Source organism: Atta colombica, unplaced genomic scaffold (genome assembly GCF_001594045.1).
Source record: "Atta colombica isolate Treedump-2 unplaced genomic scaffold, Acol1.0 scaffold100, whole genome shotgun sequence".
In the NCBI taxonomy this organism is placed as follows: Eukaryota; Metazoa; Arthropoda; class Insecta; order Hymenoptera; family Formicidae; genus Atta; species Atta colombica.
This window is the reverse complement of record NW_017259185.1, coordinates 3,500,703-3,519,514: the sequence shown is the minus strand read 5'-3', so window position 1 is coordinate 3,519,514 and position 18,812 is coordinate 3,500,703. Positions and strand designations below refer to the sequence as shown.

Below are 18,812 nucleotides of genomic sequence, written 5' to 3'. Positions count from 1 at the left end.
TCTCTCTCTCTCTCTCTCTCTCTCTCTCTCTCTCTCTCTCTCTCTCTCTCTCTTCCTCCCTTCCTCCCTCATCGCACTTAGTGTCCGTTTCGCTTCGAGAAACCGAATTTCTCTGAATCTAATGGTCCATCGAGTTTAAGTGTCGACCAAGTCCGCGCAGGCGCCTTTCCACCTCTGGTCGACCCTTCGCTAACCTCCCTCTTCATTCTTTGGGTCAGCAGGATGAATGAGTCGACCGGCGCGACGCACACACTGGGGATGTCACCAGTTTCTACCCCTCTACTGCTTCTCTATTACCCCACTGTTGCCCCACGGTGCAAACTACTCGCTCGTTGCCTCTCCCTCGACTAAAAATAGCCGGATCCCGCTGACGTCATCGATCTATCGTCCTCATTGTCGGACGAAACTATCTCTGGAGCGAGTCGGGACCGACAAACGACCGACGATTCCGCTAGTCGGGCAAGTATTGACGGCCACCGCGACCGAGGATGCCCCGTTGCATTAATAACACGTGGTTCCATGGCCGCGCGCGAGTCTGATTTTCGTGTTGCGAGCATACGCACACCTGACGCATTAAATAGATGAAAATCCGCGATTCCTGTCTCGATTCCGTATCGTTTTTATCTGGAAAACTGCAAACGTTGCAAAATTTCAACGAACTCCATTTCCGTCCGAGTCCGAAAATGTTTTTGCCGATAGTGAGACCCTTTAAGCTTCGCCACCGAAATTTCTCTGAGATCGAAAATCGAGGAACGAAAACCGAGATTTATTTGGAGGTTTCATATATCTGGCGAAAACCGTTCTTCATGGTTAGCGACGACCACGAAGGACGTTGTCCGGACCGACGGCGTTTCCGGCGATGTCGCATATCCCGCGGAAGAGCGAGATTGCACTCCTTTGTTTTATGAATAGCGATTCATCGCGCCAAAGCTGCTACTAGTCGAGTTATTCCGAGCTTCTTTCTGTACGTTCATTCGCTTCCGTTACAAAGGATTTTATTCATGGTACCGCTGTCATCTTGCGCGCATGATTAAGTCGCTCGTTTGTATTTCTCTGTAAGCGAGACAAAATCTGCTACCATCAGCAACTCGATCTGTCATCCGCATGTACTTTACAACTCTCTCTCTTTACCGAATTTATCCTGATTTATCTTCATTTTCCGTTTTTCTTATTTCTTACTTGTATCGTATATACTGACATTATTAGCATTAATTATACAATCTTCGTTAAAAGAGCTTCTTGCAGACGTTGTGTTAAATTTTGGAATATACTAAAATTTTTTTTATAATTTTTATAAAATTTATATAATTTTTATAATTAATAATGAAGATTATACTTAACTGTAACATTATTGCGGAAATTTTTAAGAGAAAACATTTGCATATATTATTGAATACAAAATTATTAACGGTAAAATTTTCTTTAGAATGTATCTTCTAAGATGGAGATCAGAATCAATGCTCTTTATTCATTTTTCATCTAATCACCGTGCAAAATAGGTAAAAAAAGGTAAATAATAATATGAAACTTTTTCCTCTGGTTATTTATAGACTAAAGTACACATATAAGCGAAGGTCATATTCTATCAAAGCGAATGTCGGTGCTTAATAATATATTTTTAAATAAATCTTACAATTTTTCCAGTTCAAGTAAAAAAAATACAATAAAGGTTACTGAGTTTAAATAATTGTAGTAAAATGAAAAAATGCTTTGACAAATAAAGTTATGGGGTGACATTTGACTCCGACGTTATTATTAGAGAGTTAAATATGTATCTAAAAATTTCTGCTCGATAATTTTTATTTGTTCAATTTTGGAATGCTTAAGTTATGATTAAATCATAATAACACGTCGTTTTAAAGATTGTCATCAAATGACGATTAACATCTTTTTCTCATACCCTAATCGTGTTACACGGACACTGTTGACCGCGGAATTTCACGATTCCGGGTGCAGGACTTGGTAAATGGAAACCATGACCAAGTTCCGACGTGATTAAAGACCGCCGTAAACGAGCCACGTGTCCGCGTCCTCTGTGGTCTGCGGATTGCACGCTTTGTTGAACGCTGCCACGTACGGCCGACGCGACGCGACGCGACGCTGGTATCCGCGTATATCCGACGGCGGATCCTCTGGCGTCGCCAATTTTATACCTGCCTGTCGATCGGCGCTAGAAACGATCCAGCGAGATTAAATTGTTCGCGGCCGCGCGACAGTAACTGTAGGCCTAACAATTCCACGAATCGTTATATATTGCATACACATACGGAAATGTACGTGTATCATCCCGCCGACGGTGTATACTCGCGGTACCATCACTGGCATTAGCGGGATCCAGCGCAAGCATCGCGCACGGTCTGATTAATTTTATGAGTTGCCTATTACGCTTCAATGTGCATAGTGCACCATTATGAAATCACTACTTCGAATGTAAATATAACGAGAAAATTTCATTTATCTACATTTCCGATTATACCTCAAACATCAGCTGATTTCTAGTGATTTTTCACTGCTTTACCAATGAGAATATTTTATTTTATTTTAAATTGGTCAATAAGCGATCACAATATGTGTGCAAACGAAGCTCTCCCAATATAACGTGGTAAATATTTTAGTTTTTGAAACTTACTAGGTTTATTCTATTATGTCTGTTATATATGAAAAGAACGATTTTACTGAAGTATCTGAAAATTTAACTAGATACAGATCACATCTAAAAATAATTTTGTTGGACTAGAAAATAATTGTGTAGGAAACTGTGTAGGAAGCATGATGAGTAATATTGCAAAAAGTTTTGACATTCTAGCAACCAGCTTAAGCGTCCTCTACATAATTATTTTACATAATTATTTTAATAATGCGAAAAACTTATTTTCAGATCTGTATCTATCTAAATTTTTATATTTCAGAATAATTATTTTTTTTATATAAGCATTTGAAAGTGGAAATGCTGAAGGAATTATCTCTTAACACTTTGACTGCTAAGCTGATTTCTATTGAACTTAATAAATCTAAGCTGTGTTCCAAAATTCTCTGCCAGCACTGAAAATCTATAGTTTACCATATATCATATATATTACATTTTCAGCACTGATAATGAATTTTGGAACACAGCCCTAGTATATTATTTTAATACTTTATTATGTTTCTTAATATCTTAATGCCTTTCGTATAATATTATTTATTTAATATCTCAAATTTAAATATTTAATAAAATTATTTTTAATTAGTAATTAGTGAAACAAATGGATGACGGAACCTTTACGGAAATTTATGTGTCATCACCTAGATATAGATAAACAATCAAAGTGTTATTTTGAATAATATAATTAATAATAATAAAACAACATAATTTTACTTTTTATATGATTGTAATATTAAATTGAATAACGCAATTGTAAATAATTATTTAATCAAATTGCGTGCACATTGTACTTGTTAATCTTCCCTCTATTCTTATTTCTTATTAAATTTCGTTAAATTTAATTAAAGCAGATTTTGGATAACATACGTACATTTATATTAAGCACGATATTCCTTCATCATAATGACACACCCATAATCCTTTCTGCTCTTTATATAGAACGTAAATGAATGCATGCGAAAGAGCACGGAAAGATTGATTAAGAACCAAATGAAAATCACAGAGTTATATGGCAACCGGTCCGTTATATAATGAAATCACGCAATCATCATTGAAATGATGCGGAACAAAGCATCCGTCCGTTTGAATGAATCTTGCACGTTTCTCCTGACAAAAGTCAGACTAACTTCCAGGATCCGCAGTTAATTTGTAACAGGGGAATCTGTTTGGAAGTTCTACTTCCTGACTCGCTCCCGCAATGCCATTCGACATCAATGTCCCGCTTTACTTCGCCAGCTGTACTATCATCATTCAAAAGTGTTTCGTCGAATTATTCATCTTGTGTTTTCCTCTGACACATACTAACATTGGTCATTACGAATAGCATGAGATGTCGATAGATATAAAATGTATTATAATAAATGTATTGTAAAATATAACTTTAAATTGCATCCTAAAATTGATTGCATCTTGCTGATATTTATGAAATAAAATATTAAATGCAAAGGAAATAACTTTTTTACAGTACATTAATAACGTGGATATTTATTTTATTTATTTAATTATTAAAGAAATAATTTTTCTTTTGCCTATTTTGTTACTAACAACATTGCTGTTTATTAATTTAAACGAATGTAGAAAGAGAGGAGAGAATTTTTCTTTAATTCTTACATTCGCTTAAGAAAAATAGATTGTACAATTTCAATAGCAGGAGGAAATTCCAGAAATAGGAAAGAATCGGAATAAAAACTTAAAAACAAATAAAAAAAAACGTTTCTCGGAAAATGATGAGGATCTAATGGCTATTAAATTCGCAATCAAACAGATTTCTTTACAATCTGTTAAATAAACTCTCGGGCCGATATTCAATCAGCGTGCATCATTTGTTCTACTCGATAATCAAAGGCTTTTCATCTCCGCCATTCCGTAGGCAAAAAGCAAGCACATACTCCATAGAGATATCTCTGAGAATTCCTCTTTCATGGTTCTTCCATCGCAAGAGAATGTTAGCTTTAAAAACAAGAAAAAAACTATGCTAAGAAAAATTCCGAACAAATTACTGGTTGGTTTAACAAAAGAAAAATTAAACATACAAAATTTGCGTTGCTTGAAATTTTCAAAAATTTAAAATGAGATAAATATATATTCGAGCGTTGAAAAAAAAAGATTCCAAGTGTATAAAAGAACACAAAAAGTAAACAAAAAATCAAAATATTATTAACGTTAAAAATCAAAATATTATTTTGATCTTTAACGTTAATAAACAGTCGAATTTTGTAATAAAAAAATCATCATTTTTAACTTTCATGACGTCAAAATAAAATCATTTTTTTCTTTCTCTTGACTTGGTGTGTTCCTTGGGAAGCAACACTAACAGATCTACTATAATATTTTCGAATGTCTAAGATGCTTGCTTGTAATATTTACTTGTAAAACATGAATGTTGAATTATATCCGGATAATTCTGACGTTGATTACAATTGCGCGAAAAGAAGTTGTTTCAAATGTGATTCGAGATTAGAGAGCGAAAATTTCGGACTTGCGCGTAGAGAAGTTGAACGAGCGAGAGAGAGAGTATAAATCTGAAGAAAGAAAAACGCGGGTAAAATGTACCGTGCACCACCGATAAGACTGAATTGAAAATTCAAATCCATTCAGTCGCACTGAAAGAAATGGATTAAGGTACAACACGACGATCCCTACGTACCAGCAGTAGATTATCTCACGTGGAGGCACGTAACTCTCGTCTAACGGAAAAAGAATTCCCGCTCGTCCCGCGAGAAATCCTCGCAAAAGGAGATTTATACGCATGCGAAATCCAGCGTTTCCGATAACACGTTGGAACATGGTAGTTAACAAGATCACGAAAATTCTATTAAGACTATATAGACGAATAGAATCGAGATGTAATAACGCGTGATACAACGATTTGCAAGGTAGATTGCACGGGATATCATTTTTCATTCTTTCAGCGTCTGTAGCTCAACTCGAGGAATTACCGAAAGATATATCTGTCTTTTTTGCGATATACATGGAAAAACATTTCATGCGGAAAACAGATCAAATTTTTTTGGTACGCTCGTATAGCTTTACTTTATGGTTTAGTTAAGTAAATCACTTTCGACAATTATTCCTTCAAGTTTATTATTCTCTAAATCCTCTTAAAGTAGGAAATACTGTAATATATGGGCATAATTTCTTGAGCATTTGTCGAAATTAGTTTATTTACGTAAGTAATAAATGTAAAGTTGTGGAATAAACTACGCTATCTTTTGTATGTCGTTATTATTCGTTCTGAAATCTCTTTCTGATTAACAGCCGTAATGGATAGATAGTTGACGGAATTAGCACGTTACACGTTGAAATAGCCAAGGAAATACAATAGCAGCTTTCTGGAGCAATCGTATTCAGTCTGTTGGCTTTGCTATCAGCCAACACTAGAGGAAGCAAAGAGCCCTTCGCTAATTTCGTAGTCAGTATACCTTGATGCCAATTGCTTTAATGCCTAATTACGTATGCATGTACTCACGCCAGGAGCATACCGGTCTAGCAGGATTAAATTTTGTTCTAGTAGATCACACTATCCAGTCCGCTCTGTCGGTGCAGATCCTCTAAACGTCTAAGCTATAGCTCTTATCAGTATATTCTGTGTCCAATCGACTGTGCCGAAAATTCACGACTGCCGATTTCATTGCGGATTATTGCCGTATCTAACATTGCCGCGCGTCTGACTCAGTTCTTAACTACTGCGATGAAGTTCCTCCCACGCGTACGAATAATTTTCAGCGCGATGATAAACGCGAATGAACGAGCTAATTTCTATTGAAGAGAAATATTTCCTTAATTTTTTAACATTCAACTTTGTATCTAAAATGAAATCTAAAATTAAAATTTTAAAGATAAAATCTGGTTAAAGTTATATGAGAAATAAAATTTTTTAATAATTTATCTCGCACTAAAAATATTTTATTATTATTTTATTCTAAAAAAATATTACATTATTAAAAAATTTTTAAAGTTTCGTTCATTTAGGAATCTCAGAACTATTGGTTTTTTCCCGATATTTTTTAAAAATAAATATTGAGATTTGCTAAAAAGAATTTGTAAGTAAAACATTATAGAGGCACTTGATAGATGAAAATGATTACAAGAATGTTCGGATTTCAAAGAATTCATAAGTAAAAAGAAATATACTTGATAGATGCAAACTAAAATTACGAAGAAGAATTCTGAAGAAACCGATGATTGTTTCATCGAAGATACGACATAGTTTTGAGTTGAAAGCAACCTAACACCACATGATGTTCGCCCGCCACGAGGCAAACGAATTACACGATGACTGGTTCGTTAGCTTGACCACGGCTAATTGGTGCGGTATAGTTACATAGATTGTTAGGACCGTTTAGACAAACCGAACGACCAAATAATTGTTTCGACTATTTGCACATGGGTGTCGAGATTATTTTATTACGCCTATAGTAACGTTTGATCACAAAAAGAAAGCAATAGAAAATAAGAGAAACATAAACTGAAATACGATACGAATTATTTTCTTAGAATCTATTCATCAAATCTATATTTTTCTTTAAATGAATAACTGTTACTTATATATGAACATATGAATTTATTTTCTTAAACTTAAATAATTTTGCTCTACGGAAAAGATAGTTTTACTGATGAAACTAAAATTTTAATTAAATACAGATCTGAAAATAATTGTATTTGATTGTTAAACTAAATATGTAGAATGCTTAATTACAGCTATAAAAACTACACCTAAATCCTGTTTAAAGTACAGAATACAAATGATTAAAAATAATTCAAATTGGATATGATTTGACATTATGAATTTAATAGTGTACGTGATACGCAAATAGTGAAGAAACAGGTCTTGAATGTAAAATCGAGATTACTAGTTGTACTAATGCGGTTCGTCAAACGAAATCCCTTCAAGTTCTACAATCATTAATTCGGGCCCGCAACGACGAGGGATTACGAAGTTGCCTTTGCTGTAGATGTGCTTCTCGAAAATAGGTTGATAGCAAACGACACGACGCAACGATTTAGTGATGCATACCGTATCGCCAATTTCATGCAACGATTTCAAGTCGTCCCGATGCTGTTCCCATCTCTCACTCTCCCTTTCCATATTTGCCTTGGCTTTGACTGTCACATCTCCTGAATGTGAGAATGTCACCGCGAGGATGTGCGCACATCAAATGGAATGCCGCAGAATCCAATAACTTTTATTCTTCAGTTCTCCTATTTTCTTTGGTCTTTACTATGCGTCCCTAGACGAGCCTGTCCTACACCATACCGTTTGTACATAACCGAGAGAGCGGTTATAAACGAACGTCAAAGCACAAGCGGATAAAACGGGATACGGAGCGAACGAACGTTTCGTGAATCCCCAAACGTTCACCTCGCGTCCACTCAATTCGTCGTGTTCATAAATAAAGCCTTCTAGTATTATACGCTTGAGAATAACCGAGAGACGGCTTCGTGTGACGAAGAAGAGAAGGTGGAATCGAAAGCCGTTTCCAGGCGAAATATAACGGTGCCACAACATCGAGGTACTATGGCTGTATCAATTCTATTTGCGTTTGCGGAAACGCGGAAAAGCTGTTGATTCAGTCTCATCGATCCGTTGCGTTGAAAATTCACTTTCGGCCCAATGCTGCTGTTGCTGCTGCAGGAGGCAGAAAGAAAGAAAAAGAAAACGAGAGAAAAGGAGAGAAATTGAGCTTTGTTGAGACTGCCTGTGACTCGCGTAATGGAGCGAGTTATTGGTGAAAAATCACTGTGGTCTTCAGATATTTACGAGGGCTTTTTCCATAGAAGTAGATAAAAGCGCGCCTTGAAAAACTCAGTTCTCTCGCAATAGAGATATATACGCAGTCTGTATAGAATTGTTGGGAAGTTCACGGCGTGAAGTCTGCTGTTGCTGCTTGACAACGCCAGTTCCGCGATAAACATGTGTATCGTTGCTGCCGGTGACTCCTCCTTGACACGAATAATCACGTTGCAAACAAGGAGAATAATGCACTCGCGACAGAAGGGAGCGAAAGGAACACGGCGTTAGTTCGCTCCTGGCGCGACAAAGTAATTTAGATATTAATTTCCACGGTATAGAACACGTTTCAATGTTACCTGATTAATAAGGGACATTGTACCCTACAGCTCAAATTACTGAAAGTTCTCTGCGAAACTTGAAATTGCGCAACTGTCGAGAGATCCGAATAAATAGTAGTTACCGGTTTGGATTAAGCGTCATGTAGTACTATGCTGTCGAGAAGGACGATGAGGGAATTACTTGCGTATGCATATATGATCAGACCAGGAAAGGAAAGGAATTAAGTTTGCACAAAGGGATAATTCCTTTAATTCTACTCAATGGATCCGGCTAAATAACGAACGTCAGACGTTCCTCTTACTGGAGGAAAAATATGCACTTTTCGCGCTCTCTCGAATGAAAATCACTTACTCTACGCTAATTGCAAAGACTGTAGCACACAAAGTGTATAAGTATGGCTATAGCATAAGACCGTCTAGATCAGTGAGCATGTTATGTAGATTAATATGGAGACTTTGCTGAATGCTCACTAGTCCAGATAATCTTACTATACCATAATGTAAGAATACCAAGTATAAAAGCCGGAGCACAGATCTTTGCATAACGTATAATACATAAGAAAATCAATCCCAATCAGAATCCTTTATTTCATGGAAAGGAAAGAAAATAAAGGACTTTAATTGATTCATTTCCTCATGCATTATGCATTTGTTATGCGTGTTATTAACTTTGTGCTCTCATCCTAACATAGCGCGTAATGACGGCTAAATATAATTTGGGGCTAATTTTTGATTGGTGCAAATTTCTAATAGCAGCTTATATATAATTTGAGGCCTAATTGATCATCCGACCAATTTTATATTCTGTAAATTTTTAAAATGAATCTCATTCTGTAAAGAGTGAAAGCTCACTCTTAAAGATTAAAAAGTAAGCCATTCTTTTTCAAGTCTGACTCAACTTTCATTCTTTAGAGTAAGATTTTACTCTAAAGAATTTAGAGAACAGAGATATGTTGTCTGGTACTTTTACATTATATATTATGTTGTGCTGTGTTGTACTTATACATTTTGTGCTATAGTTCTAAAATGCTAATAAGTTTTTAAAGCGTAAAATTTAAGTCTTAAGGCATAAGAAATCGATTATTCTCCTCACATTTGATTGTGATTAGTCAGTTTCTTACTCAAACTTGAAGCTTGAGTTTTACACTTTAAGATCGCATTGTAGACATGATTGTAAATTTATTTCTAATTTTATATATTTTAAATCTTAAGATATTAATACTCTGTAATTAGCTTGTGATGACTGTAAATGACTATTTAAAATCATATTAAAAATAAGAACTGACAGAATATTAATCTAAGTTCGCCATTACGGGTCAGAAACACATAAAATATCTTTTCTTGAAAAAAATGCGCGTACATTCCATCGCGATAGAATTTTTGACAATTCCACATGGATAAGTTCAAAACAGTGGACGCGTGTAGGATAAATCCGCGAAAAATCCGCGAAATCCGAAAACCGTGAAAGAATCATTCAAATTCAAAAACGCGTCAATGTAATCTATCAAATCAAACTGCGGAATCGTGTTTCTCGATAACAATGAGTTTGTTAATAGGGTAACGCACGGTTAGCATGACGTACGCTTGTTCAGAATTCCAGATAATTAACGAGGTTGCGTTTCCCGATTAATTGGCTCGAGAGACTTTCGTGAAAATTAATTCACCGCGGGAGAATAGGATTCGCGATGCCTGCCGGCACAGATTCAAAATCAACACAACGATTCACGAACCACCAACTACTTCGACAAATGTAATAGTGCATTGTTCTCGTTTCGAATATTTAGCGAATGTATCTTATTAAACCTTTGAAATAAACGAGCCATCGACAAGGATATTTTTTTTCTTTTTTTTTCTCTCTTTTTCTTTTCTCTTTTTTTTACTCGATCGTACGCAAACTTCAACGAAATCCGTGTAACGGTCGTATTTTTGAACAAAAAGGTATTCCTGCGTACAAAAAGGTGCGGTGCTGGATGATATGGTGAATGGGGGAAAAAAAGAGAGGGATTCAAAAATAGTATCGTGACAAAATACACAGACCGAATGGAATTTTCGTTCTGCAGAGATAACTGTAGGAATAATAACGGTCACATTTTTCCGTCGCTGGCAATGATTTATAAGAACAGCGCGGACAGTCTTTACTTTTATTACGTGCAAACTATTTACAGACACCATTCATTAGGGGGAGTGCCTTGATCGAGTGGACTGAAAGGAAAGTAACGACGTTCCGGTAGAAGCTATCGGTAACATAGAACAAGGTCGTTAAGACCGCGTCTCGAGGATCCATCGATCTTCGAGGAGTCTCGTCTGCGACTGTCAGTTTCAGGTTGCGCCTTCGGACAGACAATGTCGGCGTGTCGTTTAAGGATCGAAGCTGACGACCAGAACCGTCCGAAAGAGAAAACAGTGATTTTTCAAGCTAAGCCATCACAAATTTTTTGAGAGGAAGAAGACGAATTGCTTGTGTCGTTTATATACTCTCATTCTCACGGAGCTAAACCGTCAATAGATGTCTCGCTGCTTAATATTTTAACATGTCGATTTCTCGGCAAATTGAAAATTAACTTTTCCCGAAGCTTCAAAGTTTGATCTCCCGCTCGCAGGATGATAAAGTGCCATGAAACTTTTACGATGTCTATGAAGAGATAATAGAATCCACTTAAATTCTTTTCCAGTAGTACGATCATTCTCGAAGTACATCCTACTATTTGTCGTTGTAAAACCGAGTCTCTTTGGCGCGAAATAAACGTGACTTACCTTCTATCAAGTTGGAGTTGGAAACGAGCCAGAAATTATCGCTTTGATCTCGGTACTGGCACCAGGCCGCAAATGCCCTCCATTAACCCTTAAAACATCCAAAAGTTCCGTCGTTAACTAACGGTAGTGCAGTAGAGTTTTACGTTCGTTCCTGCATTGACGCACGTGCGTTTCTCACTTTCGTACTTAACATCGTCTCTTTATTTCTTCGAGATCACTGAGGAGAAACACGAACATTCCAGAGCCTGAGTATTAAAGCGTTAGACATTTCGCTTTAAAACTTAGTGACTAGAAATTGATATTATAAACTATTACATTATAATATAATATTAATATTATATTATATACTTATTTTATTATATTATAATAATTCTAGAAAAGAAATTATTATATTGAGAATAATAAATATATAAGAGAATAATTATATTTAAAATACAAATTTGCACAAATTTTTCCATAAATGACACGTTAAATAAAATATAAAAATAATATATCAAAAAAGAAAACCTCGATAAAATTTATCGAAGAATTAATGATATTCAAATCTTTTCAATTTTAGTGAAAAAATTTCTATAATTTTTTCACGTAGCTAAAAAAAAAAGGATAATAATGTGAGCTATATTTCTCTGCACTTGTAACATCAAGAAGTGAATCCACCGACATTGCATGAGTTTGAAAGCCTGTTATAGAGGAAATATATAGGGTGGTAGTTAAGTATTCTAAAAGATTTTAAGAGATGATTCCACTAATTGGATGTGTGTTGTGTGTAGCAACCAAATACTAAATCAAGGTAAAAACTTTATACAACTTTATACATATTCAAAATAAATTTCAAAAACCAATAGAATTATTTTACTTTTTATCAAATGTTCTATCAAAACAACTCAAGTAGTTTTCGAAATTTTTGGAAGAAAATTTTTCCTTCAATTTTGACATCCTATATCTTTGAAAATTAGACACATGATCATATGAAATTTTTGTCTTAAATTAATATGAGGAATTATCCCCTAAAATTCTAGAGTACTTGACTATCACCCTGTATATCTCGACCATCTCGTATATTACTGCATGCGCAAAAATGTTCCAAAAAGGACATCATCCTTCCGAGCGTAGCTTTGCATTTCCATCGGTGCTTCTTGCGAACTCGACGTCCGTATTCAAACGCGGTTCGATGAACTCGTTGGAAAAATGATCAGAGATGCAGCGGGTGCTGGCTGGATCGCGGCCAAGGATCTTCTCACTTCCTTTGATCGCGCTGCGTCGGCCGAATCGGACCGTTCTGCTGTATATTATCAATATCGGCCCATTCCTTCGAATCGCTAACCGGCGGCGAATCCTGGCGACGAGACGTGAGGCCGCGCGATAGAAGCGCGAAAAGAGCGGGAGTAAGTTAAATTGCGCCGGCGAAATGGGCACGGCTGTCGGTCGGTCGGAAGCCCATTTCCGATAGAAACCACCCCTCTTCCTTGTCAGTCAGACGAAGCGAAGCCAGGCCGGCGGCGTCCCCGTTATACCCATTTTCGGCCAATTCCGGATTGCGCTTGTCGATCCGTTCGCGGGAGGAATCCTGTCTGGATCGAGTCCGAGAAGTATCTGCAGAATTGATCATTCGTGGATATATCGGGATAGATCGGCGATGGAACCTCGAAACGACGACTATCCCGTTGCTCGGTATCCATACGACAAAATTAGATCGCTGCAGTGAACTCCGCACTGCGGACTCTCAAGCCGCGTTATGCATTAACATTTGAGCATCCAAAATAAAAAAAAAACGCAGCGAAATTTAAAAACGTAAGAGTCTCAGGAAAAGCAGAAAATTGTGCATCTTATAAAATCCACATGATATCTAATTTTATGTAAAGATTATTTAATTTAATGCAAAGTGGGATCTATAATTAAGTAACGGAATTTACTTTTAATGTGTAAAATATAAACATACGTAAAGGCTATAAAGATTAAAAATAACATTAATTAATATTCGACAAACTGCATAAGAGATTAATTTTTTCAAATAGAACTCTTTAAAGTATGATTGATGCAAGAAGATGTGCATTTTCAATATATTCATCGATAGGTAATTTAACAAAGAAATATCCTCTTCATTGGTCCCATTGCTCCTTGCCTTCTCGATTGAATATCGATTGAATATCTTGGGTAGCAATTGGCATTCGGAGACAGTTTGACGTTTCATTTCTTGATACGCATTCTTCATAATCCATATTTATAGATTCTCTGAATGTAACGGACACGAGCGACATGAATCTAGTAATAATGTCTTCTCTCCGCGACGCGAGACGAATCTGCGTTGAAATCTGAGCATAATTCTCCTACATTTTTACTTTTACGTACTTTCAAATGTTCATATTGCGTCGGCGTTACAAATTTATACTATTTATACTGAGTTTTCACATAACTCGATACGAATATATTTTGCTTTGTGTAGCAAAATCGTCGAAACATTTACTCAACGCTATTAAGAAGTTTAGCTAAAATTACTACGTGCACGCTTCACGTTTCTTTAAGTATGTCGTAGAAGTACTTGCAAAATTATATTCTGTCATCAAAATATCTTGGCACGTATGAGCATTCCTTACGCAATTCCTCGCATTTCTTATTTTATTTTACTTATTATTATATACATTCAGCACAAATGTTTGTATGCATGAGAAGCATTAATAATTAAATTACCCAAAAATTATGTCTCTAATAAGTCTAATAAGTCTAATTAAAATAAATGTATAGAGAAAAAATGCTGTATTAATCTACACAGCATTAATCTAATTAAAAACAAATCTTATTAATTCATCAGAGTAATAATATTAAAATAACATTTTATTAAAACTGTATGACGTATTTAATTCATTAAAAGTGTTTAATAGTGTGCGTGCGTGCGCGCGCGCGCGCGCGTGTGTGTGTGTGTGTGTGTGTGTGTGCGTACGTGCGTGCGTGCGTAATATATTAATTTTTTAAATGTATTTATTGAGATATTATATTCTGGATTGAATTGACTTAGCATCTAATAGAAAGATTTAAATCTCTTTCGAGGGAAATCTCAGGAATCTAAGAAATCTACATCTCTTCCAATATTGGACATTATATCTTTTACCTGTTAATATTCAGCGATGTTCTGATGAGATATTTTCAATTCTATCTCAACAATTGAATATCACACTCGTATGAATACATAGCATCGAAATGAATCTCCATAAAATTGTAGCCATATCTTAGTTTTCCATTTCGCTGCATTACTATTGATCTGCGACCTGTGTAGCGATTGCACGACAGATATGCCACAATCGTGATATTAACCAAGCCCATCGATACTTTCCTCATCGGAGAGATGAGGAAAAAATGGAAACTGCGCGAGAGAGAATTCTTTTTGTCTTCATTCGTTTCAATTAACTGATAACTAAGGCAATATGGTCTTTGCCTTCAAAAATTGCCTGCGAGAAATATAAGTACGCCAGAGAAAACTTTCTCTATTAACTTATACCGATATACATATTGTCAATTTATAATAACAATTAGTATAATTGATTCAATAATGTAGAAATAATGAAAAGAGTTTCCAGAGTGGACGGAAAGTATATCTCGATAATAATCGATATTGAACTGATTTTATTACGATTCCAAATCGTAAACCAATCATAAAAAATTTAATTCTTTGACTAGTCAAATCCTACATTCATAACGCATTCGTTAAATCATTCAGTTTGCGTACTCACGCAAGAGCTATATATAATTTTATCAACTTTAATCGCCAATATTGACTGCGATGATTAATAATCATCGAACATTTCATTTGTATAATGACGTATTATCACATTCTCGAATTAACAAATAGGACGCCGGTTTCACACGAGATTTTCAATGCTTAAATGATAATTAACTTGAATCGGAAACGTTATACATTACCGGAAACGGTATCATATACATAATTAGCTAGGATAATTAATATCACATTTACAGCGTAAGCGAATATGTGTCAGATGTTGCATGTTAACGTAGCAACATTAAGAAATGTAATTAGAACAATTAGAATTGTCGCGGCAATCTATAAACAATTGTTACTTTATTGTCATTTGAAAATATATATTCTACTAATAATAAAAATTGATTGTTGCAGCAAAGTTGGACGGCGTGAAGACTTACATGCGGATGAGGAGAGTACCGAATCATTTGCAAGTTAAAGTTATCAAGTGGTTCGACTACTTGTGGTTGACGCAAAAGTGCTCCGACGAAGAGAAAGCAGTGAGTTGTCTTCCAGGTAAGTTTTGCTTACTTATATAAATGTCAAAATAACACGAATAAACGATGTTTAATTGTTTAAGTTTAAGAATTAGAAACTACAATATAGATTAAAAAATTGAGCAGATATATTTGAGTTGAATATTATTCATTATTTGAAGCTTCTTTTTTTTATGGAAAACATGTTTGTGCACCATTATTTTAAGTAAAAATAATTTATGAAAGCAGAGAAATGTAATTAACGCAGACGCATTTAGTTATTTTTATATGAATCATTTATCTTCTCTCTTCTCCATCACCCCGTTCTCCTTATTAATGTGCAATATAGAAGAGATGCAAACGCATATATTTACTTTCATAAACGTGAGATATATGAAAATCCGACGTTATGTCGTGGTCGTAACTTTATGATATTTATATAAGTCCGTTGAATCCATGCAGGGGCGGTTAGACGAAGCTATTTCGCGAACATGTAGTTTAATACACGTGTAATTAATGTAACTTCGTCCATCGCAAATTCTAAGTAAAGCTTTTCATTTTTAACTGCAATTTATTAGTTAAATAACAGTGAGTGCAAGTTATTGCGGAGGTAGTGTTTACGAGCAATGAAACGATATCGCCGCCTTTTGCCAGTGTTAGCGTATATAATTTCACGGGAAACATTTGATCTCATAACCGCGTTGGCAGGATACGCAAACTAAAATGCGAATAAAGCGACGCGTAAGCAGGCTGCATGTACGGCTGCCGACGTCGCCCCTTAATGCAAACCGCGCGAGAGTAAACGGTCGTGGGCGAATTTTCACTGGGATGTCTCTCGCAAAGAGATGATAAAAGTGCAAATAAAAATTCTCGACTTATCCAAAAATTATAATTTATTCCGCCCTCATATTCATTAAATCTCTTTCTTTGTGATGTATTAAACAATTTGCGTCAGTAGAAATAGCTTAATTTGCGTCAATAGAATTAGCTTAATAAATAGGAAAACAAATTGATGTCGTATTAGGAATAAGTATATTACTATTGCAATAGCACGATATTAAATCTATGTTTAACATATAAATTTATTTATTACCTATCATCATCTTTTTCTAATTTATCGTAATGTATATTGTAATGTGATTATATTGATACTTGATACACAAGTGTTTTTTCCTTCATAAACTCAATAATGTTTTTTTTATTGCTTATTGCGTAAAGTATAAAAGAATGCGTAAATGTAGAAAATGTGTTTCTGAAACCGATTGTTAAAGACGACTCCGAGTCGATTATTGGAATGAAATGATATTTCTGCTGGCAGAATTCTCCACTAAAATGCTAGTAAAGCAGTGTAATAATGATTCTATCGTTCGCGACTCACTATAAAAGAGACTATATGCAATATAAAACGCAGTGTGTATAGAAGCAAATAAACTGGAAGAAATGGGGACTCATGGGCTACGCCGAGTAACATAGGAAGGACTTATGCTGAAATTTATTGCACGAGATATACAAGAGTGCTTAACGCAGAGTCAAGCTTCCACTAGGAAGAAAATTGTCAGTTTTTTCTCTCGAAATATACTATCGAAAAATGTTTTATTTCACTTTCGGGAAAATATCGAGCAATTTTTTTTATATTTCCTCATAGAGTGTTCTTTTGCAGCGTTATGTAAAATTTACAATTATTTTCTTTGCGCTTCTTAAGGAACTTCTTTATAATCACTCTGCTTATAACTACAGAAAATGAACTTAACAATAAAGCAGCTGGCTTTCACATTCACCACTCTTCCACGAGTCCCTTTGTTTCTCAAACTAAGAAGAATTTATTTTATACTTCTTTTTTTTATTCAACTGTTGTAATAAATTCGTTTCCAACTCATATTTGTCGCTCTTATTTAAAGGAGGAAGAATCGAAGCTTAGACGTAGTTAACATAACATAGTGTACGAATGCAGAATGTTAAAAAGGGAATAAATGGCCAAGGAGCAACATTATTATTACCGCAAAAGCGGAATGCGCTTTTCAAATGAGTTTCCACGAGAGTAAAAGCAAGGAATGTCTGGACAACATCCTGAAAATCGTTTCGTTCGAATGACGCACATTTCTCATGTAATAAATTCGCTATAAGACGCGAGTAAAGCTCCAAATGTAATGCACGACATAACAAGGAGTTGGAAATTGAATATTAGTACAAAATGAAAAATTGTAGGCCATTAAAATGCGAAGATTTTCATACACATATATGTCAGTTAATCGGTTATAAAGCGAGCAATAAAGTCCCAGAAATAATATCGGAGATATTAACTGGAATGTCTTTGTATAATATTGACATTTCCTGGCGCGAATTTAGATTTAAAAAACGTTTTATTATTAAATATTTAAATTTCAAATTACAATTTTAAGAGATTCTTCTGTAAAGTGAAATATGAAATTTTATCATTCTATTTTAAAGTTTACTTCGACGAAATTAAAACGAAATCAAATCTTTATATAATATTGACATTTTCTATGGCAAATAATTATTTTGGATTTTTATAACTAAATACTTTCTAAATTTTAAATTACATCTTTGAGAGACTCTCGACATAAAATGAGCGAAATATCAAATCTTATCATCTTTAATCTCTTTTTAAAGTTTATTTCGTCGAGTTATGAAATGCATGTTGCCTAAAAAGATTTTTCTTCTAATAAAATAATAAAATAATGAAATAAACCTATACTGTTCACATGCGTAATAAAACAACCGGGAGGGATATTTTTGCGCGGCAATAATAATCGGATTATATTGATACAGAGACAGCAATTAGGCTGCATTACGCGTTAATATTATCGGAAAGAGACACATCGATCGACGACAAAATTGACGTGAAAAGCGAAAAATACTAACGCGCTACCGATACTTGTTACAGCTTGCATAATCATAATTAACGTTAATTTACGGAACTTAGTGCTAATTACACAGTTGCATTGCCGCAATAACAATAGTAATATCGTAGTGTACTTATACGATCGAGTTACATACTTCTGAGTTAACTACCAATTTTGATGCGTTTGGTTATAATTATCTTAACAACAAGTAACATATTATAATATAATATAATATAATATAATATATTAAA

General features: G+C 35.0%; 1 protein-coding gene across 1 annotated transcript in view; it reads left to right on the top strand.

Annotated features, from left to right (window-relative positions):
* LOC108685366 overlaps nucleotides 1-18,812 on the top strand; it is a 151,369-nt gene that overhangs the window by 99,678 nt on the left and 32,879 nt on the right. The window contains exon 8 of the mRNA XM_018190127.1: nucleotides 15,597-15,737. Within this exon, the coding sequence (XP_018045616.1) occupies nucleotides 15,597-15,737 (141 nt within the window). The remainder of the gene's footprint in view (nucleotides 1-15,596; nucleotides 15,738-18,812) is intronic.